The following is a 27,576-nucleotide window of genomic DNA, read 5'->3' as shown; positions in this document are numbered from 1 at the left end:
CATCATGATCGGTGCAGGCTTGGAGGGCTGAAGGGTCTGTTCCTGTGCTGTACTTTTCTTTGTTCTTGTTCTTTGTTCTATGTTGGCCTTTACTAAGAAGGGAATGGAGAACAAGAATAAAGAAGTCTTAAAACATTTTACCGGACATTGGCAAGACCACACCTGAAGTACTGTAAACAGTTTTGATCTCCTAATGTAAGAATGAAGCACAACAGTGACTCGCTTGACTAATTCTGAGGATAGCGGGATTGTCTTAGAGGAGAGATTGAGTGGACTAAGTCAATATGCCCTAGAATTCAGAAGAATGAGAGGTGATCTCATTGAAACATCAAAAATTATTACTGGGTTGCACGTGCTCAGAGCATGGGGAGTCGAAAAGGGACACCACATTAGAAAAAGGGCCGAGATGAGGAAAAATTCTTCATCCAAAATATGTGCATTTTTGGAATTTTCTGCTCCAGAGAGCTTCAGTTGCTCAGTCATTGGGTATATTGCAGATGGAAGTCGATAATTTTTTGGCTATTATCTCAGAGGAATAAGAGATATTTGTGATATTACCAGGTCGAGTTGAAGTCAAAGGTCAGCCAGAATCCAACTGAATGGTGGAGCAGGCTTAAAGGGCCAATTGGTCTACTCTTATTTCTTCTATTCTTATGTTTCATCCTCGAAGCATGGGCATAATTCATTTATATTGTTATTTGCATATTGTGGACTTTCATCACTGCGGGCATTAGTATTTAATAGCCTGTGTCATAATATCAGTTTATGATTCTCTCAATAGCAAACAAAACGTATTAAACACTGTAATGACCTTTCTAAGAGTTCAGTTGGTAAAAGTAAATTACCCATACAGAACAAAAAGTTTCCATGTTCAATAATTCATCTTTCTTTAGTTTGCTGGTGTTATTTGAAGCTGTGCTAGTTGGCACATGCTCCCAATGCTTTTGGGCCCCTGGAGCACAGGAAGACAAAAGCTGATCAGTAACTAATGATTTCCTTTTGGGCACATATGTGCCAGGGGCAAGATCAGATTTTGACTAATTTCCCTCTTTTGTCAAGTCAAATTGCCAGTTGACATTTGCAGTCTAAACTTTGGTGACTCAGACCCATGCTGATGTCAGGAACCTAGACTTTCTGTTTGATGCAAATGACTTCATTCTATGTTCCAGAGTCCTGGAGGAATTATTGCACAAAAGGAAGCCATTCGGCCCACTGACTCTGTAGAACAATCTAGTCAGTCCAATTCCCCCACGCCCCAATGCCCACCTATTTCTGTAGCCCTATCTTTTCCTCAAGTGCCCAGCTCTGTTTCTGAGATGTGTTAGAAGGTCCAAGGTGGAAAAGTAATTGGTAATGTGCTTCACCATCCTTGTATATTTATTGACATTTGAACTTTGGTCAGGGGAGACGTGTATTAGGCCAGATGTCCAGTGTTGTGATATTGGTGGTGGAAGGGCTGGGACAAAAGGCGGACCTAAAAAAAAAAGAACTCTGGCAGCCAAAACTTGTGGAGGCAGAACATGTTCTTATTCAGATTTATTTTTAAAAGAGCAGGTATTGCAAAGAGTCTGGAAGCTTCTTAAATCTCCAGCAATGAAAGACCGTGGAGGCCAGTCACAGATAAACTCCACCTCCATCCTGAGCGGGATTGACTATCACACCATTTTGTAAAGCTTTGATAATATAGCAGTGTGGTGAACCATTGTTGGTTCCCACCAGGAGTGCTGAGCCATGGTCTGGCCAGTACTATGAGTCTGTAGATATGTTACTGTTGGGGTTAGGGTTGGGCTGTTCTACCTGTTAATATAGTCCTATGGTACACCCCAGTTGGCTCCGCCTCCTGGGAGAGGTATAAAGGTCACTGCTCTGCCTGGTGACCCTTTAGTCTGGGATTGTATATTGTATATAGTAGCTTCGTTATTGTTGGCAATAAAAGCCTTTATTTCCCGAGTACATCCTGCCTCTCGTGTGATATATCGCGCATCAATTTTATTGCCAACAAATAAATTCTTTTTTTTTTGAAAAAAAACCCAAAAGAAAACATGGAGCAAATGCTTAAACCCGAACGGCTTACGTTGGACCCACGTGCGGCGGGAGCATCGAACACTTTCGACCACTGGTTGAAGTGTTTCCAAGATTACCTCGACGCCTCCACAGCGGTCACCGACGACGCCGACAGACTCCGGGTCCTCCACGCGAGGGTAAGCGACGCTGTATACTTAGCGATCCGTGGGGCCACCGACTACAAAGGGGCCCTCGAGCTTCTCAAGAAGCGATACAACAAACCGCCGAATGAGATCCATGCTCGACACCTTCTAGCCACTCGACGGCGGCAGCCCGGCGAAACGACGGAACAGTACGCGTGCGAGCTTCAGCAGCTAGCCAGAGCCTGCAACTGCAAGTCAGTGTCGGCAGCCCAGTACATGAGCGACCTAGTTCGAGATGCGTTCGTGGCGGGAATCGGCTCGTCGTACATCCGCCTTCGGCTGTTGGAGCAAGGTAACTGCGATCTCACTAAAACCATAGAGTTAGCTGACGCTCTAGAAACGGCCTCCAAAAGTCTGGAGATGTACCCTGACGACCGCGTGGAGACAGTGTGGGAGGGGCAGTCGCAGACTCCACTTTATTCAGCGGGACCGAAAAACTGCACAATTGCGTTCACAGCCTCGGACCTGACGACGGCAGCAGCTCCAGGTGGCCCGCGGTGTTACTTCTGTGGGGGGGTGAAACACCCTCGGCAGCGATGTCCAGCTAAAGCGGTGTAGTGCTCCGCCTGCGGCAAGAAGGGGCATTATTCCAAAGTATGCCGGTCCAAATCTCCATCAAAGAACAGCAGTGCGGCGTGTGACTCCCCGGAGCCGGCCTCCTTGTCTTCTGCATCTTCAAGGTCTTCTACCACGTGCGATTCCAGGACGTCGCCATTCCGAACGACGGAGTCGCAAGACACGTGTGACCTGCAGGGGCCGCAGGTTTTGGCGCCATCGTCCACGTGCGACCTATGGGGGCAGCCATTTTGGTCGGCACCGACCGCGAATGACCAGCAGGGGTCGTCATCAACCATCTCAGCTGCCTGCAGTTGCACCCACAAACCAACGGTGGCGTCGATCATCCTGGACCAGGCCAAGCCTCACAGACTCGACAAGTCCATGATGGACATACAGGTAAACAGACGCCAGATTTATTGTTTGTTTGACAGCGGGAGCACGGAGAGCTTCATTCACCCGGACACCGTGAAGCGGTGTGGTCTCCAGATTCGGACTGTCAAGCAGACAATTTCGATGGCGTCAAGGTCCCGATCTGTCACCGTGCTAGGGAGCTGCGTGGTCAATCTGACGGTGCAGGGCACGGTTTACGAGAACTTCAGGCTCCTTGTGTTACCGCACCTTTGCGCGCCGATACTCCTCGGACTAGATTTTATGGTCCACCTGAAGAGTGTAACCCTGCAGTACGATGGGCCACTCCCTCCGCTTTCAGTGGGAGACCCGCAGCCTCTAAATTGCCCAACGCGCTCCACATGTAGTCTCTCAACGCTTAGGATTACCACACCCTCCCTATTCCAGAATCTCGTGCCAGGCTGCAAGCCCATCGCAACAAAGAGCAGGCGTTACAGTGCTGAGGATTGGATCTTCATTCGATCTGAAGTTCAGCGGCTCCTCAAGGAAGGGATCATCCAACCTAGCGCTAGTCCTTGGAGAGAGCAAGTCGTGGTGGTTAAGAATGGGAACAAACCCCGGATGGTCATAGACTATAGTCAGACCATTAACAGATACACGCAGCTGGATGCGTATCCCCTCCCGTGCATATCTGATATGGTCAACCAGATTGCGCAGTACCGGGTGTTCTCCACCATCGACTTAAAATCTGCTAATCACCAGCTCCCCATTCACCCAGAGGACCGACAATACACGGCCTTTGAGGCAGATGGTCGCCTGTACCATTTTTTAAGGGTTCCTTTTGGTGTCACGAATGGGGTCTCGGTCTTCCAGCGTGCTATGGACCGAATAGTGGACCAGAACGGGCTGCGGGCTACCTTCCCGTACCTGGATAACGTCACCATCTGCGGCCATGACCAGCAGGACCATGATGCCAACCTTCTTAGATTCTTACGCACTGCATCTCGCCTGAATCTGACCTACAATAGGGAGAAGTGTGTATTTCGCACTCGCCCCCTAGCTATCCTCGGATATGTGGTGGAAAACGGGGTCCTTGGCCCTGATCCAGACCGTATGCGTCCCCTCCTCGAACTCCTCCTGCCCACTAGCATCAAAGCACTGAGAAGATGTTTAGGCTTCTTCTCATACTATGCACAGTGGGTTCCCAATTACGCGGACAAAGCCCGTCCGCTCATCAAGTCTACCTCTTTTCCCCTAGCAACAGAGGCTCGCTTAGCCTTTGCAAGAATAAAAGCCGACATCGCGAAAGCCACGATGCACGCTATCGATGAGTCCATCCCCTTCCAGGTGGAGAGTGATGCATCTGATTTCGCCCTGGCCGCCACACTTAACCAGGCGGGCAGGCCCGTCGGCTTTTCCTCTCGCACCCTCCAAGGCCCTGAAATTCAACACTCGGCGGTGGAAAAGGAGGCCCAGGCCATTGTGGAGGCCGTTCGGCATTGGCGCCATTACTTGGCGGGAAAACGGTTCACTCTGCTCACGGACCAGCGGTCCGTGGCATTCATGTTCAACAACACGTTACGGGGTAAGATCAAGAATGATAAAATCTTGAGGTGGAGAATCGAACTCTCCACCTACAATTATGATATCATGTACCGTCCAGGGAAGCTCAACGAGCCCTCGGATGCCCTGTCGCGTGGAACTTGCGCTAGTGTGCAGGAGAATCGATTGCAGGCTCTCCACAATGATCTCTGCCATCCGGGGGTCACTCGGCTCTTCCACTTCATAAAGGCCCGGAATCTACCCTACTCGGTGGAGGATGTCAGGTCCATAACCAGAAGCTGCCGGGTATGCGCGGAATGCAAACCGCACTTCTACCGACCTGACAGGGCACACCTCATTAAGGCCACTCGTCCCTTCGAAAGACTGAGTGTGGACTTTAAGGGCCCCCTTCCCTCGACAGATCGGAACGTGTACTTCCTCAATGTGGTTGATGAGTACTCACGATTCCCTTTTGTCATTCCCTGTTCTGAAATGACCGCTGCCACGGTTATCAAGGCATTTCGTGATCTTTTCACCCTGTTCGGTTACCCCTGTTATATCCACAGTGATAGGGGCTCGTCGTTCATGAGCGACGACTTGAGGCAATACCTGCTCTCATATGGGATTGCCTCTAGTAGAACCACGAGCTACAACCCAAGAGGTAACGGACAGGTTGAACGAGAGAATGCTACAGTCTGGAAGGCTGTCTTACTGGCGTTGAGGTCTAAAGGTCTTCCAGTCTCCCGTTGGCAAGAGGTACTCCCTGATGCGCTCCACTCCATACGCTCACTCCTGTGTACGGCAACTAACGCTACTCCTCATGAGAGAATGTTTTCATTCCCTCGGAAGTCTTCCTCTGGGACCTCATTACCGTCTTGGTTGACGTACTCAGGACCTGTCCTCCTGCGGCGGCATGTTAGGACCCGCAAGTCCAACCCTTTGGTTGAACAGGTCCATCTCCTCCACGCCAACCCTCAGTATGCCTACATGGCATATCCTGACGGGCGAGAGGACACGGTCTCGATTCGAGATCTGGCGCCAGCAGGGGGCTTGGAAACCCCTGTCGCTCCCACACCTCCTGTTAGGGACCCCCCAACCATTATTTCCCCTCCTGACACGGCGCGGGCAGTATCGGGACCACCACTTAACCCTCTTACTCCCGTGTACAGCTTGTCTGAGTCCAGGAGATGGTCGCCACTTCAAGGCGTGCCCGAGTTCGGCGGATTGTCACCACCTCGTGGTCTACCGGCCCGTGAGGAACTGGAGGAGTCGCTGGACACCGCCTTGGAGAGAACGTCACCGCGATTGCCTGAACCGGTGTCATCGCCGGTGTTGAGGAGGTCACAACGACGGTGCGGTCCCCCAGACCGTTTGAACTTATAGACAGATGTTCTGTGTTTTGTACCCCGCCGGCCTTTGTTTTAAAAGGAGGGGTGAATGTGGTGAACCATTGTTGGTTCCCACCAGGTAGTGCTGAGCCATGGTCTGGCCAATACTATGAGTCTGTAGATATGTTACTGTTGGGGTTAGGGTTGGGCTGTCCTACCTGTTAATATAGTCCTATGGTACACCCCAGTTGGCTCCGCCTCCTGGGAGAGGTATAAAGGTCACTGCTCTGCCTGGTGACCCTTTAGTCTGGGATTGTATACTGTATATAGTAGCTCCGTTATTGTTGGCAATAAAAGCCTTTATTTCCCGAGTACATCCTGCCTCTCGTGTGATATATCGCGCATCAAGCAGTCCAAAGTGTTCCAAAGGCACACAACCTCCCCAGGGCCAGCTAAATCCCAATATCCGTACATTCCAAACTTTCCTATTACTTGAACTGAATTGTGCCTCTTCCCTTGCATCCGTCTTATTTGTCAATGAAATAATCTAAAGTTGTGTCCTCAGTGTATCACTGCTTGAAGCAGGCCAACGATACTTGCCAGGAACAGTCTTGATTGAAGTGAAACCTGCCTTATGCTGCAAAACTGGTTTCCTTGTGACAACCTGTCTGGAAAAGAGACATGTTTGGCAAAAACAAAATATCCTCACGCCTGCCAACCTTCCTCTCCAGCTTACGTGGTAAATACCCTCCCTGAGGTAAGCCACTGCTAACAGAGGCATTTTATGGGCATGCTGGGAATTCTGACAGGATCAGACGTGCTGGAGCCAGCAGATAGAAGTCCTGTTCTGCCAAAGTATTGGCATTGGTGGCTGCCATGCAGATTTTGGGACTCAAACATCTAATTCCAAAAGTAACTTCATTGCAGTGTTAATGTAGACCTTAGTTGTGACTAATAAATAAACTTTAAACTTTTTACATTTTGCTGTGCGATCTCAGCTTCAAGACTCGTAAAAAAAATGTAAATATGGAAAGAGATATATATATTTGTGCGTGTGTTAGTGTGTTTGAGTCACTCACTGGGACCACAGAATAATGGACTGTAGTGAAACCCACTGTTGTGGAATACCTCTGTACAATTTTCAACTGCCAGAGACCCATTAAGTGGGGCAGTCAGCAAATGAAAATCTCCCCCATAGAGTTCATGTTTCTTCAGAAGGAACTCTTCAAATGCAGATTATGAAAATATAACAAAACTTACTCCAACTTATAAATCAAAGAAAGGGTTTAATAAAGAAACTTCATTACCCCTAACTTGAGGCCACGCCCTAGGACACTCCAAGGTCCCCACAATTCTAAACAGGTTCTTATTGATAGTGAGTCATCTGGTCAGCTGACTATTACATCAATCTGTAATTGGTTCCATGGTTTACTGGGTCAGCTGACCCTTACAGCTTGCTACCATTGGTAACATTACATTCAATGCAAAGTTGTCACCGGTCACATTCTAACAGTTCACACGTTTTACTGAGTTATGTGAGAGAGTTTTATTCTATTAAATTTTCTATTTTCCTTTTTTTTAATGCTGAAAGAACGTTTGTTTCTGCTGTGATCAAAATGCATTAAAATGTAATAGATATTTTGCAGGTTAACAGGTTCTGCAAGGGAACACCATTTATTGTATAAGTTTGAGTACTCTCGTGGATCTCGAATAAGATTGTTCAAGGGAACACAAGCTCAGTTTGCACATCCTGTCTTCATAATTTAAGGATGTGGAAAAGATTGAAAGGGTGCAGAGGCAATTTACAAGGATGTTGCCTGGATTGAGTGGCATGCCTTATGAGGATACGGTCTTTTCTCCTTGGAGAGACGTAGGATGGGAGGAGACCTAATAGAGGTATATAAGATGTTGAGAGGCATAGATCGGGTGGACTCTCAGAGGCTTTTTCCCAGGGTGGAAATGGCTGCTACGAGAGGACACAGGTTTAAGGTGCTGGGGTGAAGGTACAGGGGAAATGTTAGGGGAAGTTTTTCACACAGAGGGTGGTGGGCGAGTGGAATCAGCTGCCGTCAATGGTGGTGGAGGCAAACTCAATAGGGTCTTTTAAGAGACTCCTGGATGAGTACATGGGACTTAATAGGATGGAGGGTTATAGGTAGGCCTAAAAGGTAGGGATATGTTCGGCACAACTTGTGGGGCCGAAGGGCCTGTTTTGTGCTGTAGTTTTCTATGTTTCTATGTTAACCCTTTTAGGTATCATTTTGGAAGATTGGTTCACTCAATTGATCTAGCGTGTGGTTCAGAATAATTTTAGCAGTGCGTGGTTTGACCTCCCATTTAGGCTGTAGTATATTTGGGGCCTACCCCACAGTAAAATCCCAACCATAAGCTTTGGCAGAATTGCCAAGTTGGTTGAAACAGCTATTGGTTAACACAGTGCCTGATGAATCTTCTCATTGTGACTTCATACCAGCTGTCATCACCACACTATTGCACTTGATCTAACAGACCTATGGGCAACAAAAATGGATCATCAGGATTTGTTTTACATTTGGTTCCAAATGCAATAGTTGTCACAGTAACACACAGTGACACTGCTCAATTATGCTTGCGATTTGCTTCCAAATTGCTTTAATAGCAATCTTAGCGTCAGGGAGCCGATTTGTAACAGAATGCTCTTTTGAAAGTGCAAATGGTTTACTAAATTTAGCCATGGATTGCTATGAGGTTGAACACACAGTGAAATAATTAAAATCTCATCTCATGTAGTTTGAAGGGGTGGCTTTTGAATGCTAAATTTTCTTCAAGGCATTTAAATTACACATTTTTCATCATAATAGCTGCAAATTTGCCATTCCAAAAATGTCGAGTGACAGCTATAGTAGGAACCACAAAGTATTTTCCCTTCATTGTATTTTCAACATACAATGCCTGTTTATAACCCCAGTGATTGTTTTGCTACTGTCACAGAAACCCGCTAAATATCTTTATTTAATGACAATTGTGTAGCCTGCTTGTGGATTGTCATGCTGTGCCATGTCTGTAGGACATGGCTGAGTATGAGCAGATCCCTACATGGTGAGCATCAAATCAGTCAGGTCACTGGGGCTTAGAGTAGCACAAATTCCGTTCCTCCCACTCCCCAGCTGCTATCGTATTCCAAGGAATAACATCAATTTTCAAGCTCAAACTGTGAGAAGTAAATTAATGAGGTACATTTATTGTGCAAATAAGTTCAAATTTAAGATGCAGTATAGCTACAGCGGAACCAATATGAGTTCAGCATTTGGCACTGATTGTAAGACCAACAGCAGGAGATCGCCTTCTGCTGCCTTGGCTCTATAATGTTGCTTGCAGCCGCACTTGGTGCAAAGGCAAATTAGAATTTTATAATAGAGAAAGTAAACTTACTGGCTGGTGAGCAGGGCAATGTACATGGGTCTAAAATGTAGAGGAGCCTCCTTTGCCCCAATTTGTGAATGTTGCAAATGTTATACGCTCTTCCACCTTCTTCCATAGAGAAAAAGATACAAAAGTCTGAAAACAAGTGCCAACAGACTCTAGAACAGCTTCTTCCCTGCTTCTGAATGGCCCGATCACACATTAAGCTGATATTTCTCTACGCTCTAGCTATAACTGTAACACATTCTGCAACCTCTCCTTCTCTCCAATGTACCCTATAAATTGTATGCTTTGTCTGTATAGCGCGCAAGAAACAATACTTTTCACTGTTTCCCAATACATGTGACAATAATAAATCAATTCAATGTGAGCAATTAAATGAAATGTTTGTTTTCAGAAGCAAGGTAACTGGACTGATGACAATTTCTAGAGCATAGAGGAAATGGTGGGATTGATCCTCTGATGCATTGTGTTCAGGGGATGATTAAACCCTGGATAGAAAGCAGAGGATAAAGGACTGGAAACCCATGCTATGTGATATATTAAATTATTTTATGAACACCTCCCACGTTTTGATTTTATTTATTATTGTCACAGTGAAAAGTATTGTTTCTTGCGTGCTATACAGACGAAGCATACCGTTCACAGAGAAGGAAAGGAGAGAGTGCAGAATGTAGTGTTACAGTCATAGCTAGGGTATAGAGAAAGATCAACTTAATGCAAGGTAAGTCCATTCAAAAGTCTGACAGCAGCAGGGAAGAAGCTGTTCTTGAGTTGGGTGGTACGTGTCTGCAGACTTTTGTATCTTTTTCTCGACGGAAGAAGGTGGCAGAGAGAATGTCCGGGGTGCATGGGGTCCTTAATTATGCTGGCTGATTTGCCGAGGCAGCGGGAAGTGTAGACAGAGTCAATGGATGGGAGGCTCATTTCTTTGTATCTTCTCTCATTCTATCCCATTTACTATGGACAGTCTCTGTCTCATCACAGTGAACACAGTAAGAAGTTTAACAACACCAGGTTAAAGTCCAACAGATTTATTTGGTAGCAAAAGCCACGCAAGCTTTCGGAGCCCCAAGCCCCTTCTTCAGGTGAGTGGGAATTCTGTTCACAAACAGGGCATATAAAGACACAAACTTAATTTACATGAATAATGGTTGGAATGCGAATACTTACAGCTAATCAAGTCTTTAAGATACAAATAATGTGAGTGGAGAGAGCATTACTCCAACCAACCACAGTAAAAGAGGGGCGGGGCCGGCACTGATTGGAACATGCGCAGTGTGGGTAATGGTGACGGAGAAGGGCTGCTTTTTCAGCTCGGAGATAGGTTAGAGGTGATTGACGGTATGGTGGGGGCGAGGGATCTCGCGGGTGGACGGGAAACACTGCGTAAGCCGCGAACCTCGGTAAAGAGCTTCACGGATCCAGTTTGTACCGAGCGGGACTGCAGCTCCTCATGTTCGGGCTGCTTTCATGGCCGCCATATTTTTTACAAACTGTGTCCATGAAGTTCTTTACCGAGGTTCGCGGCTTACGCAGTGTTTCCCGTCCACCCGCGAGATCCCTCGCCCCCACCATACCGTCAATCACCCACAGTGCAAGGTAAGTGAGATCTTGGAGACTGAGGCTAATTCTGTAGGCCCCGGCAGTGATTTGGTGGGGGAGGGGAGGGCGGTGGGTTTCTATTAGTGAGAACGGGCAGCACCCCATGCAGCAGCTCCCCGAACATTGGCAAAATGCCAGCGGAGGTTTTTGATTTAATTTGATTTATTGTCACATGTGTTAGTATACAGTGAAAAGTATTGTTTCTTGTGCGCTATTCAGACAAAGCATACCATGCATAGAGAAGGAAACGCGAGAGTGCAGAATGTAGTGGTACAGTCATAGCTAGGGTGTAGAGAAAGATCAACTTAATGCGAGGTAGGTCCATTCAAAAGTATGATGGCAGCAGGGAAGAAGCTGCTCTTGAGTCGGTTGGTATGTGACCTCAGACTTTTGTGTCTTTTTCCCAATGGAAGAAGGTGAAAGAGAGTATGTCCAGGGTGCGTGGGGTCCTTAATTGTGCTGGCTGCTTTTCCGAGGCAGTGGGGAGCGTAGACAGAATCAATGGATGGGAGGCTGGTTTGAGTGATGGACTGGGCGTCGTTCGTAAACTTTTATAGTTTTTTGCAATCTTGGACAGAGCAGGAGCCATACCAAGCTGTGATACAACTGGAAAAAATGTTTTGGGAATAGACCTTAAATTAGCCACATAAGATGCTCATTTGGGCTCTGGTACGACTATTTGTCATCTTTCCCATCACAATAGGACATGTTGGCAGGAAGGTCCGGCCACTTTCTTGATGCCTTTCCATGCCACTTTGCCAGCCTCACCACCTCTGAGCCCATTCTAAAATGGCTGGTAAAATTCCACATCTATCTGTATTAGCTGTCGTAGATCTAGGTGGCACTGTGGTAGGGTTGCAATGTTAGACTTTTGGTTTGATTTGATTTATTATTGTCACATGTATTAGTATACAGTGAAAAGTATTGTTTTTTGCGCACTATACAGGCAAAGCATACCGTTCATAGAGAAAGAAAGGAGAGAGAGCAGAATGTAGTGTTACAGTCATAGCTAGGGTGTAGAGAAAGATCAACCTAATGCGAGGTAGGTGCATTCAAAAGTATGATGGCAGCAGGGAAGAAGCTGCTCTTGAGTCGGTTAGTACGTGACCTCAGACTTTTGTATCTTTTTCCCAAAGGAAGAAGGTGGAAGAGAGAATATCCAAGGTGTGTGGGGTCCTTAATTATGCTGGCTGCTGTACCGAGGCAGCGGGAAGTGTAGACAGAGTCAATAGATGGGAGGCTGGTTTGCATGATGGATTGGTCTACATTCACAACCTTTTGTAGTTTCTTGCGGTCTTGGGCAGATAAGGAGCCATACCAAGTTGTGATACAACCAGAAAGAATGCTTTCTAAAGTGCATCTGTAAAAGTTAGTGAGAGTCGTAGCTGACATACCAAATTTCCTTAGTCTTCTAACTTTCCTAACTCTGGTGTTGGCATGGCGGGGGGGGGGGGGGGGGGGGGGGGACACGCCAGGACAGGTTGTTGGTGCTCTGGACACCTAAAAACTTGAAGCTTTCGAACATTTCTATTTTGTCCCCATTGATGTAGATAGGGGCATGTTCTCCACTATGCTTCCTGAAGTCGATGACAATCTCCTTCATTTTGTTGACATTGAGGGAGAGATTATTGTCGTTGCACCAGTTCACCAGATTCTCTACCTCATTCCTGTATTCTGTCTCATCATTGTTTGAGATTCCGACCCACTATGGTGGTCTCGTCAGCAAACTTGAAAATCGAGTTGGAGGGGAATTTGACCACACAGTCATAGGTGTACAAGGAGTATAGTAGGCAGCTGAGAACACAGCCTTGTGGGGCACCAGTGTTGAGGATGATCTTGGAGGAGGTGTTATTGCCTATCCTTACTGATTGTGGTCTGTGGGTTAAGAAGTTCAGGATCCAGTCTCAGAGAGTAGCCGAGGCCCAGGCCACAGAGTTTGGAGATGAGTTTCGTAGGAATAATGGTGTTGAAGGCTGAGCTGTAGTCAAAAAATAGGAGTCTGACATAGGTGTCTTTGTTATCTAGGTGTTCCAGGCTTGAGTACAGAGCCAGGAAGATGGCATCTGCTGTGGACCTGTTGTGTTGGTAAATGAACTGTAGTGGATCCAGGTAGTCTGGGAGGCTGGAATTGATTCGTGCCATGACTAACCTTTCGAAGCACTTCATAATGATGGATGTCAGAGTCACCGGCCGATAGTCATTAAGGCATGCTGCTTGGTTTTTCTTAGGTACTGGGATGATGGTCATCTTCTTGAAGCAGATAGGGACCTCAGATTGTTGTAAAGAGAGGTTGAAGATGTCTGTGAATAGCCCTGCCAGCTGATCCATGCAGGATCTGAGTGCACGTCCGGGTACCCCTCCGGGCCAGTTGTTTTCTGTGGGTTGACCTTCAAGAAATCTGCTCTGACATCTGCAATGGTGACCCCCAGATACAGGTTCATCCAGGGCTTCCAGGGTGGAGGGCATGCTCTCGCTGACCTCTTGCTCAAAACGGGCGTAGAATGCATTGAGCTCATCAGGGACGGGGTGCATTGGAGCCGGCGATTTTACATGCCTTCATCTTGTAGCCTGTTATGTCTTGCAGACCTTGCCATAGTTGGCAGAAGTCCATGTGGCTAGCGTGGGACTCCAACTTGGTCCAGTATTGTCTTTTGGCATCTTTGATGGATCTCCTTTGATCGTATCTGGTTTTCTTGTACAGGTCAAGGTCGCCTGACTTGAACGCCTCAGACCTGGACTTCAACAAGCAGTGGATATCCCTGTTCATCCATGGTTTCTGGTTGAAAATGCACAGATTTGTTTCTTTGGCACACAGTCTTACTAATGAAGTCAGTTACTGTCGTGGCATAGTCATTCAGGCTGGTCACAGAGTTTTTAAATACTGACCAGTCCACTGACTCTAAGTTCCATAGGAGATCATCTGATTCCTCAGACCAACATTGCACGACTTTCTTTGACGGATTCTCCCGCTTCAGTTTTTGCTTGTAAGCCAGGAACAGGAGCACGGCCTTGGGGTCTGATTTGCCAAAGTATGGGTAGGCATGTTTGATATTTGTGTAGCAGTGGTCTAGGATATTTGGGCCTCTGGTGGAACAAGAAACATGTTGGTGGTAACTTGGTAGTACGCTCTTGAGCTTGGTGTGATTTGTGATTGAAGTCCCCGGCCACGATGAACAAGGCCTCGGGATGTTTCGACTCGAGACTACTTGTAGCCTTTGTAGACTTTGTGCACACAAGTAATCCCATAATGCCAACCATAACTACTACTCAGCAACAAACCTGGACAAGTCAGTGCCTTTCGAGAAATCAAAATACTTTCCCAATGCAACCAATTTAAAAATTCCTTTGGGTCAATGACAGAGACTCTTGCCTCAGGTGTGTGAGGATCTGCAAGGTTTAAGTCTGGGAGTCACAGATTGCCCAACAAAGAGGTTGAGGTCATAAGTGATTTGAAAGTGGTTCATTAAGTAGTTTTAAGAAGCAATAGTTTAAAAATAGTACATAAACTGAATAGACAGGAAGAGCATATGGCCCTGGACAGGTGAGAATGGTTTACCAGTCCCAGAGGATGAACGGACAGATGGCACAGAGCGAGTGTTGATCTCTGTGATGGCGACAGCCTCTTTGTCTCTAACCAAAGTATTGGGAAACTATTTCTCCCAGTATTCCTCGCTCTTCCCCGGCCCTCCTTTGCCTGAAGAAAGTAAAAGCCAGCATGGTCATTTTGAAAAACCCTTTCCTGTTCACGGTGGCTTTTGTCCTCATCAGAGCCTGTTTTTAACCTCCTCTCAGATGGCTGGATTATGTATGGGTCATGAGATCCATCCTGATCAGGAATGTCTGACTCAGAGACATATCCTTGACAGAGTAAATAGGCCTGCCTGTGTTTTCTTAGACAATAATTTGCTTTGGATGTCTTCTTCAAAAGGTTTTTGTAATATTCAATACATTTCTTAAGATTTTATAAAGTAAGTATGCAGCGATATTTTACAGACCTAATAAAAATGGAAAACTATATATAGCAGCACGGTGGCACAGTGGTTAGCACTGCTGCCTCACAGCGCCAGGGACCTGGGTTCGATTCCCAGCTTGGATCACATGCGGAGTCTGCACGTTCTCCACGTGTCTGCGTGGGTTTCCTCCGGGTGCTCTGGTTTCCTCCCACAGTCCAAAGATGTGCAGATTAGGTGATTTGGCCATGCTGAATTCTCCCTCAGTGTACCCGAACAGGTGCCAGAGTGTGGTGACTCGGCGATTTTCACAGTAACTTCATGGCAGTGTTAATGTAAGACTACTTGTGACTAATAAATAAACTTTTTAAATTTTACTTTAAACTTGCAATCGGCATGGTGGCACAGTGGTTAGCACCGCTGCCTCACAGCGCCAGGGCCAGGGTTCGGTTCCTGGCTTGGGTCACTGTCTGTGTGGACTTTTGCATTTATTCCTAGTGTGTGCGTGGGTTTCCTCTGGGTGCTCTGGTTTCCTCTTAAGTCCAAAGATGTGTGGGTTAGGTTAATTGGCCATGCTAAATTGACCCTAATGTCAGGGGGATTAGCAGCATAAATGAGGGTTATGGGAATAGGGTCAGGGTGGGATTGTGGTCAGTACAGACTTGATGGACCAAATGGCCTCCTTTTGTATTGCAGGAATTCTATGATTTTATGATGATATAATTTAGACCTGAACAAGGATTTAACATGCAATCATGTTGAATTCAAGGAAAACTGCAACCATGCCGAAGCAGATTCAGCGAAGGGGCAAAAGGGTTGGTTTATACTTGTGCTTTTATCCCTTTCTTGTGGACCAGGACCATTCTCCAGGCCCCAAAGGGAGACATTGTGCCTCTCCTGCCTACAGATTTCCAACCATTCTCCAACCGTGATACCATTAGGTCTCATTCAGTCAGCTGGATATATTTAAGCTACTTGAAACATCTATGTCATTGCCTTTTATCAATTAATTTTTAAATCAAAGGTCTAGATTTCACTCCTGACAGGAAACTACAATGGGAAGTTAATGTTAATAGGCAGACCTCATTTACAGCACATCAGCCAACTTATCCCTCAGAATAAGGAGGGTAGAATTCACCCAGTCCAGTGACTGCAGGCGGAGTTGGCTACTGGGTCAGCTTGCGCATATCGGCATGATTGTTGGGGAAGAGATTGTGTCTGGAGTGGTCCAATGATTTCTTGTGGGATCTGGGGGAACTTGCTTGGCCTTGTTGGTGTATAATGAAAGTAAAAATACATTTTTAGATTTACCTTTCTGGGTTTCTGTCGGACCCAATCCATGTTCATGCTTGTTTCCTCTGGAGGGAAGTTAACACTGCCACTTGTCACATAGGCCACCTAGTGAAGCTTGTACTCTTCTCCCAAAGATGTCATCAGTATCTGACATGTATTTACTGAAGAAGAATCCCACCATCATGGCCAGTTGTCCTTCTGGAGGATGGAATGGAGGAAGAGTTCTTAGAATGCTGTCGGGATAGTTTCCTTGAACAGCATGTTACGGAACCGACGAGGGAACGAGCTATTTTGGATCTGGTATTGTGTAACGAGGTAGGTAGAATTAAGGAACTTATTGTGAAGGACCCTCTTGGGTCTAGTGACCACAATATGGTCGAATTTCTGATTCAGATGGAAGAGGAGAAAGTTTGGTCCCAAACCAGTGTCCTCTGTTTGAACAGAGGGAAATATGATAGGTTGAGGGATGAATTGGCTAAAGTAGACTGGGAGAGCAGGCTGGCAGGTAGGATAGCTGAGGAACAGTGGAGGATTTTTAAGGAGATCCTTTTCAGTTCTCAGCAAAAATATATTCCAGCAAAAAACAAGGATTGTAAGAAAAGGGAGAACCAGCCGTGGATAACGAAGGAAATAAAGGAGAGTATTAAAATAAAAACAGCTGCGTACAGAGTGGCCAAAAATAGTGGAGAAACAAGTAATTGGGAAAAATTTAAGAAACAACAAAGAGAGACTAAGAAAGCGATAAAGAAAGAAAGGATAGACTATGAAGCTAGGCTAGCAACTAATATAAAAAATGATAGTAAAAGTTTTTATAAATATATAAAAAGGAATAGAGTGGCTAGAGTGAATGTTGGACCCTTGGAGGACGAGAGGGGGGAGTTAATAGTGGGAAATGAGGATATGGCTGAGTCTTTAAATAAGTTTTTTGTGTCGGTCTTCACGGTGGAGGACACAAATAGTTTGCCAAATATTAACAATAGAGGGTTGGCAGCAGGAGAAATACTTAATACAATTAATGTTACCAGAGAGGCAGTGCTGGGTAGACTAATGGGACTGAAGGTGGACAAGTCCCCGGGTCCGGATGGAATGCATCCCAGGGTATTGAAAGAAATGTCAGAGGTAATAGTGGATGCGTTAGTGATTATTTATCAAAACTCGTTGCATTCTGGGGTAGTGCCGGTTGATTGGAAAACGGCTAATGTTACGCCGCTGTTTAAAAAAGGAAGGAGACAAAAGGCGGGTAACTATAGGCCGGTCAGCTTAACGTCTGTAGTAGGGAAAATGCTGGAATCCATTATTAAAGAGGAGATAGCAGGGCATCTGGATAGAAATGGTTCGATCAATCAGACGCAGCATGGATTCATGAGGGGAAAGTCGTGCTTGACGAACATGTTGGATTTTTATGAAGATGTGACTAGGGCAGTTGATGGAGGAGAACCGGTGGATGCGGTGTTTTTGGATTTCCAAAAGGCGTTTGATAAGGTGCCCCATAAAAGGCTGCTGAAGAAGATTAGGGCACACGGAGTTGGGGGTAGTGTGTTAAAGTGGATTGGGGACTGGCTATCCGACAGGAAGCAAAGAGTCGGAATAAATGGGTGTTTTTCCGGTTGGAGGAAGGTAACTAGTGGCGTGCCGCAGGGATCGGTACTCGGGCCGCAACTGTTTACCATTTATATAGATGATCTGGAGGAGGGGACGGAGTGTAGGGTAACGAAGTTTGCAGACGACACAAAGATAAGTGGAAAAGTGAATCGTGTGGAGGACGGAGAAGATCTGCAGAGAGATTTGGACAGGCTGAGTGAGTGGGCGAGGATATGGCAAATGGAGTATAACGTTGATAAATGCGAGGTTATACACTTTGGAGGAAATAATAACAAATGGGATTACTATCTCAATGGAAACAAATTAAAACATGCTACCATGCAAAGGGACCTGGGGGTCCTTGTGCATGAGACGCAAAAGCCCAGTCTGCAGGTACAACAGGTGATCAAGAAGGCAAATGGGATGTTGGCCTATATTGCGAGGGGGATAGAATATAAAAGCAGGGATGTCTTGATGCACCTGTACAGGGCATTGGTGAGGCCGCAGCTGGAATACTGTGTGCAGTATTGGTCCCCTTATATGAGGAAGGATATATTGGCATTGGAGGGAGTGCAGAGAAGGTTCACCAGGTTGATACCGGAGATGAGGGGTTTGGATTATGAGGAGAGGCTGAGGAGATTGGGTTTGTACTCGTTGGAGTTTAGAAGGATGAGGGGGGATCTTATGGAGACTTATAAGATAATGCGGGGGCTGGATAGGGTGGAGGCGGAGAGATTCTTTCCACTTAGTAAGGAAGTTAAAACTAGAGGACACAGCCTCAAAATAAAGGGGGGTCGGTTTAAGACAGAGTTGAGGAGGAACTTCTTCTCCCAGAGGGTGGTGAATCTCTGGAATTCTCTGCCCACTGAGGTGGTGGAGGCTACCTCGCTGAATATGTTTAAAGCGCGGATGGATGGATTCCTGATCGGTAAGGGAATTAAGGGTTATGGGGATCAGGCGGGTAAGTGGTACTGATCCACGTCAGATCAGCCATGATCTTATTGAATGGCGGGGCAGGCTCGAGGGGCTAGATGGCCTACTCCTGCTCCTATTTCTTATGTTCTTATGTTCTTCTACCTGCTCAGTTCAGTAGGAACTTGTGGAAGCTCAGCTCCCCTTAACACAACCTAAGTGGATAATTTTAACTGCTCATTACTCAGACTCTGTCATTCATTTGGAGTTAAAATGACCTCAGTGAAAAAGAACAAAGTTCAAAAGTTTAATTGAAATAAAGTTGGAATGAGTGATATTTTCAGCTCTTTTGTCAGTTACATTGCTTCCATATGTTTAAAAGTGATGTTTGCTGAAGATTGCACAATGTTTAATATCATTTGCAGTTCTTCAAGTACTGAAACTGCCCGGGGGTGATCTTACCTTCTCGTCCCCATGGGCAATGGGTGGGGCGAGCTGGTACAATTGCGCAAGAGGTAAAAGATCGGGCTTCTGCCCGGAAAGGGTGCGAGACTGATTGTAATATTTAAATCCATGTTAAGCCATCTCACAGGGGGGAAGTTGAGGGTGGAGTGGGGGGAGTGGGTGGTCAACCAGGAGTGGGAGGGGAGTCTGAATGACCGGGGGAGGCGGACGTGGGTGGGGGGGGGCAATCGGCCAGGGAGGCCAGCGATCATGGGTGGTGAGGGGAGGGGGGGAGGGGGGGGGCAAGATGGGGGTGGAGGCAGGTAATATCGAGAGGGTGGGGGTGACTGACAGATCTCTCAGTTCTGTACAACAGAACAGAGAGCGCTGGGCATGCACGATTGCACCCTCTACTGTCAGCTGCCGGCTTTCCGGGGAGCTTAGGTCCCACCCCTCCTCCTGGTGGGAAACAGATTGTGTATTATTTTCTGCACAAGGTGGCATAGGATTGCATTTTTAAACTCACCCAAGAAACAGATCTGAAACTCTCCTGTTTTTGTGCTTGTTTGGCACTTAGAATAGTAGTAAATTCACCCCTCCCCCCATGTCTATATGCAGTAAGACCTGGACAACAATCAGGCTTGGACTGATAAGTAGCATTCGCACCACACAGGTGGTAAGCAATAGCTACAAAAGAAAATCCCTAACATCCTTTCTTTGACATTCGGCCGCATTAACATTGCTGAGTCCCCCACCATCAACATCCTGGGGTCAGCATCGTAACTGAATGATCTCCATAAATACGATGACAACAAGAGCAGGTCAGAAGCTGGGAACTCTGCACCAAGTGACTCTGCAAAGCCTGTCTACAGTCTACATGGCACAAGTCAGGAGTATGTAGCACCAAAGTTCCAATCTAGTTGTGATCACAAGCACCTGATGTTACTGTAAGAAGGAATCATTATTTCAGGATCACCAGGATACGAGTGCACAGACAGTGTATAGGTGCTTCCAATATGTGGGCAATTGGTGTTCATTTTTCATCATTTATGCCGTAGCGTTTCTTTGGATAATCTCCCGCTTACATAGAATATGGTTTTACAATTGAAATGTTCTTGTACTTACACACACAAAATACCTCTTCCCATTCAAGTTTTCCAAAAGGTTAATCATTTTTCAGTTTAATCCAGTAATGTGATGAAATAATTCCACTTGCTTGGATGTGTGCAGCTTCAACAATTCTCAAGAATCTCAACAACATCCAGGATAAAGCAGCTCCCTGGATTGGCATTTTATACATTCATTCCCTCCATGACTGGCCCACAGAGGCCGCAATGTGAACAATCTACAAGCAATTGCCAAGGCTCCCTTAACAGCACCTTCCAAACCCATGATCCCTGCCAACCAGAACAAGGGTAGCAGATGCATGGGACCCACCACCCCCAAGTACCCCTTCAAATCGTACACCATCCTGCCTTGGAAACATATCTATTCCTTCATTGTTGCCGGGTCAAAATCCTGGAACTTCCTCCCTAACATAACATACCTACATAACATGGACTGCAACAGTTCAAGAAGGTGGTCCACCAGAACATTCACAAGGGCAATTCAGGATGGACAAAAGATACAGGTCTAGCATCCATTCACCTCCCATGAATGAAAACAAAAATATAGTTTAACATGTTTCTGTGTTAGAGTAGGGGAGGCACAGCGAAGTGAAGTAAAAGGGCTTGATGGAGAGAGAATGTTTTCATCCTGTTGGTGGTAGAATCATAGAATTATATAATGGTTATAGTCCTATTATATGATTCATCAAGACACTAGTCCCGGTGCAGTTGAGATGAAGGCCCTCCCAATGGCAGAGTTCCCTCTTTCCCCAGTCCCAGTGCTAGTACCCCATGAATCACAACCCATTTCTCCCATACCAATCTTTGAGGCACAAATTCAACTTATCTACCCATATGCCAATTTGCCTATGGCTCAGGTAGTAATCCAGAAATTAATACCTTGGTCGTTGGTTTTTAATTTAGCCCCAATAGTTGCTCACACTCTCTTTGCAGAGCCTCTGTTATAGCCCTACCTATGTTCTTGGTACCAATGTGGCTCATGATAACTGGACTCTTCCCCTCACACTCCAAGTTCCTATCCATTGCTGAGGAGACGTCCTTAATTCTGGCACCAGTAGGTAGCACAGCCTTCGGGACTCGTGCTATTGGCTGTGGAGAACCATAGCCAGGATTTTAGGGCTCTCTCCTGGTAAGGTCCCACTGAAGTAAATGATAATTTAAATGGCCCGCCAAATCCATCAGTGGGAGGCACACCATGATGGGGCCATAAAATCCAGGCCAACATATATATACAGATAATACACCCCAAATTATATTGTTCCCCCACTGCAACTACATTTATTTTAAATCTCCCCACTCAAATGTTGCTGTGGTTAGTCTGCTCATCCTTCCTGACCTAAGGACATTCACAACCTCTCAATTAATCGTGCGTGCAACATTTCAAATAAATCTATACTGCAGTATTCATGGGAAGAGAATCCAGTAGGGAGTTTGTCACAGACTGAACACTGGTGAAGGTGAGGAATGTCTTAGTGGAGGGAGAACAACCCACATTCACAATTGGCAATTTCATCCACAAATGCAGCAGGTTCTGTGTTAACTTTGAGGTACAGCAATGTAGCTGATCCAGAATGGAGAAGCAGAAGAATTTTCATGAGATATTGGAAAACTCGGCACAATTAAAGATAGTGAGAGGGGAGCTGTAGCTACTGAAATGTTTCTGTGTTATATAAGCACTTGGACAATAGCCTGAAAGATTTTGCAAATTGAAATATTTTTAATAAGAGTGCAATTTTCTTCCACATGATTAAGCACAAAACAGCCATCGGAATATAAATGCCCAATTTGCATTCAGTGGATTGACACTGAAAAGGATCTGTAACTTTTTCGAGTAAAGCTGCAAGATGCTTTGGGAGATATTTCTGACAGTTGTTTGTGGGATTCCCTTAACAGATAACCTTAACAGATTTGAAAGCTTATGTAGCTAATGCTGTTGATCCTGAATTTGTGTTACCAGCAGCTCCACTGTGTTGCTTACCTTCCCTTCTTTATATGAGAAGCAGCCTTATTGGCTAATATCTTGCTTCAAAATCAATGCCTATTCTTTTATTTCATGGGATATTGGCATCATTAACAGGGTCAGCATTTGTTACCAACCCCTAATTGCCTTTCAACTAAGTGGCTTGCTGAGCCATTTCAGAGGGCATTTAAGAGTCAACTATATTGCTATAGATCTGGAGTCCCATGTAGGCCAGACCAGGTAAGGATGGCAAATTTCCTTCCCTAAAGGACATTTGAGAACCAGATGAGTTTTTCTGACAATTGATAATGGTTTCATGGTCATCATTCGGGGAGGTGATGGCCTAATGGTAATATCACAAGACAATTAATCCAGAAACTCAGCTAATGTTCTGGGAACCCATTTGAGTCCCGCCACAGCAGAAGGTGGAATTTGAATTCAAAAAGAAAATCTGGAATTAAGGGCAGTATTTTTCTATCCCACCCACCATGGGAATTGTAGCAGGTGGGGCGGACCATGCTAAAGTCCATTGACCTTGGATGGAATTTTCTGGGCTTGAGGCCGAGCGTGGTGGGAAAATCTGGTGTCTACTGATGGCTCCCAAATCATTGGGTGACCTTACAAAGCAGCAGCAGTGATGATTGGGATTGGGAAATCCCAACAGAGGATTGGGAAATCTTTAAAGGTCAGCAGAAAGCCACGAAAAAAGCTATAAAGAAAGGTAAGATGGATTATGAGAGAAAAACTAGCTCAGAATATAAAAACAGATAGCAAAAGTTTCTACAAATATATAAAATGAACAAGGGTGGCAAAAGTAAACATTGGTCCTTTAGAGGACAAGAAGGGGGATGTAATAACTGGAAATGAGGAAATGGCTGAGGCATTGAACAGGTATTTTGTGTCGGTGTTCACAGTGGAAAACACAAATAACATGCCAAAAATGGATGACAGGAAGGCTATGGCAGGTGAGAACCTAGAAACTATCATCATCACGAAAGAGATAGTGTTGGGCAAGTTAATGGGGCTAAAGGTAGACAAGTCCCCTGGCCCTGATGGAATGCATCCCAGGGTACTAAAAGGGATGGCAGGAGAAATAGCAAATGCACTAGTGGTAATTTACCAAAATTCGCTGGACTCTGGGGTGGTTCCCGCAGATTGGAAAACAGCAAATGTAACGCCACTGTTTAAAAAAGGAGGTAGACAAAAGGCAGCTAACTATAGGCCGGTTAGCTTAACTTCTGTAGTAGGGAAAATGCTTGAATCTATCATCAAGAAGAAATAGCGAAACATCTGGATATAAATTGTCCCATTGGTAAAACGCAGCATGGGTTCGTGAAGGACAGGTCATGTTTGACTAATTTGGTGGAATTCTTTGAGAACATTACATGTGCAGTGGACAATGGGGAACCTGTGGATGTGGTGTATCTGGATTTCCAGAAGGCATTTGACAAGGTGCCGCACCAAAGACTGCTACATAAGATAAAGGTGCACGGTGTTACGGGTAATGTATGAGCATGGATAGAGGACTGGTTAACTAACAGAAAGCAAAGGCTGGGAGTAAATGGGTGTTGGCGATCAGTGGCTAGTGGTGTGCCTCAGGGATCAGTGTTGGGACCGCAATTGTTTATGATTTACATAGATGATTTGGAGTTGGGGACCAAGTGTAGTGTGTCAAAATTCACAGATGACACTAAGATTGGTGGCAGAGCAAAGTGTGCAGAGGACGCTGACAGTCTGCAAAGGGATATAGATAATCTAAGTGAGTGGGCGAGGGTCTGGCAGATGGAGTACAATGTTGGTAAATGTGAGGTCACCCATTTTGGTAGGAATAACAGCAAAATGGGCTATTATTTAAATTTTAAAAAATTGCAGCATGCTGCTGTGCAGAGGGACCTCAGTGTCCTTGTGCAGGAATCTCAAGGAGTTGGTTTGCAGGTGCAGCAGGTAATTAAGAAGGCAAATGGAATCTTGTCCTTCATTGCTAGAGGGATGGAGTTTAAAAACAGTGAGGTTATGTTGCAGCTGTATAAGGTGCTAGTGAGGCCATACCTGGAGTACTGTGCACAGTTTTGGTCTCCTTACTTGAGAAAGGATATACTGGCACTGGAGGGAGTGCAGAGGAGATTCACTAGGTTGATTCCGGAGTTGAGAGGGTTGGCTTATGAGGAGAGACTGAGTAGACTGGGGCTATACTCATTGGAATTCAGAAGAATGAGGGGAGATCTTAAGAAACATATAAGATTATGAAGGGAGTAGATAAGATAGAAGCAGGGAAGTTGTTTCTACTGGCGGGTGAAACTAGAACTAGGGGGCATAGCCTCAAAATAAGGGAAAGTAGATTTAGGACTGAGTTGAGGAGGAACGTCTTCACACAAAGGGTTGTGAATCTGTGGAATTCCCTGCCCAGTGAAGCAGTTGATGCTACCTCATTGAATGTTTTTAAGGCAAGGATAGATAAATTTTTGAACAGTAAAGGAATTAAGGGTTATGGTGAGCAGGCGGGTAAGTGGAGCTGAGTCCACACACAGATCAGCCATGATCTTATTGAATGGCGGAGCAGGCTCGAGGGGCCAGATGGCCTACTCCTGGTCCTAGTTCTTGTGTCCTTATGTCAACAAGCAAATACGTAACCAGTTGAATTGAAGCATTCTCACACTGCAATCCAAGAAATTAAAAGCATTTATGATCATTCATTCAGCTGCATAAAGATAGAAGCTAACATAAAAATGAATAGACTTCTAAAAAATGTTTTCATGATTTAAAAAATATGATGTTTTTAATATCGGTGTAGAAATTTGATATTCTAAAAATACAAAATTAGCTTATCAGGGCCAGTGAAGGAGTTTAGCAGTAAACATGAAGTCAGTTTGTCTTTGTAAACCCAGGTGCAACTCATTCAACAAGATATCAATTTTTCCAGAGTGTTTACAGCTAGACTTCCAACAGCGGCATGGTGGCACAGTGGTTAGCACTGCTGCCTCACAGCACCAAGGACCTGGGTTTGATTCCGGCCTTGGGTCACTGCCTGTCTGCAGTTTGCACATTCTCCCCATGTCTGCGTGGGTTTCCTCCAGGTGCTCCGGTTTCCTCCCACAGTCCAAAGATGTGCAGGTTAGGCGCATTGACCATGAAAAATTGCCCCTCAGTGTCCCGGGATGTTAGGGGTATTAGCAGAGTAAATATGTGGGGTTACAGGGATAGGACTTTGGTGGAATCGTTGTCGGTGCAGACACGATGGGCCGAATGGCCTCCTTCTGCACTTTAGGGAATCTATGATTCACAGCACCTTGGCTGGATCTACACTGCAGGGACTGCCGCTATTCAAGAATGCAGCTCCTCACCACCTTCTGAAGGGCAATTGGCGATGCTCAATAAGTGCTAATCTAGCTAGCGATGCCCATAATCCCATAAATGAATAGGGAACACATTAGGGTTGAATTTCTCACGAGTTCATGATTGGCGAGGAGATAGCAATAGCTGGAAACCTCGACAGCTTATCCTCTGGAGAGCGGATTGATCCGCTGGTAGAAACTTCTGGATTTTTGCATCATTCAGCACACTTCCAAACTCCCAGATTTGTTGACAGCTTCACCATCAGTATCACAGCAAGATCTGGGCCAATTTTTCTCTTCTTTTCTTTCCTTCATCCTTTTGTCTCCCTTCCTTGTTTATTTTCTTCAGTTTTATTTTCAGTAATTTAACTCCTCCCTTCTATTATTTATTATAAATCTTCATTTACATTATTTCTCTTAATTGTATAAAAAAATGCGATCTTACTTTTCCCAAGAGTCCTGATCTCCACTCCTAAATAGCAACCATATTTTAAACATTTGAACACTATGAAAATCAACAGTTAAACACAAGGCATTGTTAAAGGGCCGGGATCTGCAAGCTGAACCTGGCAATGTCACGCAAGTCTTAACTCAAACTAATGACATTATTATGTGCAATGGCAAATAATCCAAGGTTTCTTATTAACAGTAACATCAATGTTAAAAATTGCTGGAACTGATTCAGAAAGCTCATACGCAGCATTATTTTCAGATAAAAGGCAAAGGGAACCTCTGGTCATTTGTTTTTATTTCTTTTTTCAACTGTCTTCCTTCCTGACTTCAATGCTTGGCACAGTTCCAGTGGTTCCACCCACCCTCTGGTTCCTTGGCACAAGGCAATTCTTCACAAGCAAAGCTAGACGCTACAGCTGCCAACGTTGTGTGAGTCTGCTCCTGATGCTGCAGCTTGCTGAACAAGAATGCAGATCAGAGAATCAGTCACTGGGCTGACATGCCCGATTGATGGTGCACCAGATTTTTCAACCACTGATTTTAATGCCAGCAACCCAGGGGTTTCATTTATCAGATGCATTGATATCTACGTCCAACTCTTCAATCAGCACTTGTGCCACTGAGCGTTCCTCTCCCCAAAAAACCCCATAATTTTATTGTCAATGGTGAGTGAATTCAAATCTACGCACACTATTCAGTGGCGGTCACTGGACAGCATTCTTGACTGCAAATGATGGTTGATTTATTTTTTCCCCTCATTAACCCACATCATATATATATAATCACCACAATCTAGCCAAGTTCAGTTAATGCACCATAGGCAAGGGGGTCAACCTGCAAACTTCATCCTCCACCTGGATCTGCTCTATAATGGCTAATCCAGTTGATCAGATATTGTTTAATAATGTGGCATGAACACAATGCCCAACTCTTACTTTAGAAAGTCCATGAGGAAGTTAACACCGCACATTGCAAAGGAGCGTCTGAAACCTGCAATGAAGTTTCGGATGACTTTGCTGTTGGGCAGAATTGTTACCGATGTTTTTCCGTTCTATTTCTGATATTTAACTCCAGGCAGAGTTCGCAGCCATGAGGGATCAATACATGCGAGGTGGAGAGGGTTTTATAATCTGTTATTCTATTACTGATCGCCGCTCATTCCAGGAAGCCGCACAGTTCAAGGAACTCACCTATCATGTTCGACACACATATGATATCCCAACAGTTTTGGTTGGAAACAAAACAGACCTAAAAGAGTATAGGCAGGTAAGAAAACACTTCTTAGTAATAATACCATTTAATTATTATGCTTCAGGATTTGTAATTCACTATGGATTTGGTTTATATCATTTGAAATACCACAAAGCCACCTTTTGTGCTTATCAGACAGAAATGCATTTTCTCTCTTATTAAAAGGGTGAGTTATATTATTGATAGAACCCAGGTTAAAGAGTACCTTTCATTTTAGTCAATGAAGCAATTAACTAACGTGTCAAGATTTTTTATTTTATCTTCACACATTTCCAGTCCCTTG

General features: G+C 45.2%; 1 protein-coding gene across 1 annotated transcript in view; it reads left to right on the top strand.

Annotated features, from left to right (window-relative positions):
* LOC144502445 (GTP-binding protein Rit2-like) overlaps positions 1 to 27,576 on the top strand; it is a 222,636-nt gene that overhangs the window by 32,999 nt on the left and 162,061 nt on the right. The window contains 1 exon segment of the mRNA XM_078226412.1: positions 27,117 to 27,308. Within this exon segment, the coding sequence (XP_078082538.1) occupies positions 27,117 to 27,308 (192 nt within the window).

The sequence above is a fragment of the Mustelus asterias genome, chromosome 1, assembly GCF_964213995.1.
Source record: "Mustelus asterias chromosome 1, sMusAst1.hap1.1, whole genome shotgun sequence".
Taxonomy (NCBI): domain Eukaryota; kingdom Metazoa; phylum Chordata; class Chondrichthyes; order Carcharhiniformes; family Triakidae; genus Mustelus; species Mustelus asterias.
Note: the sequence above shows the minus strand (reverse complement) of the source record. Positions and strands in the feature narration are given on the sequence as shown.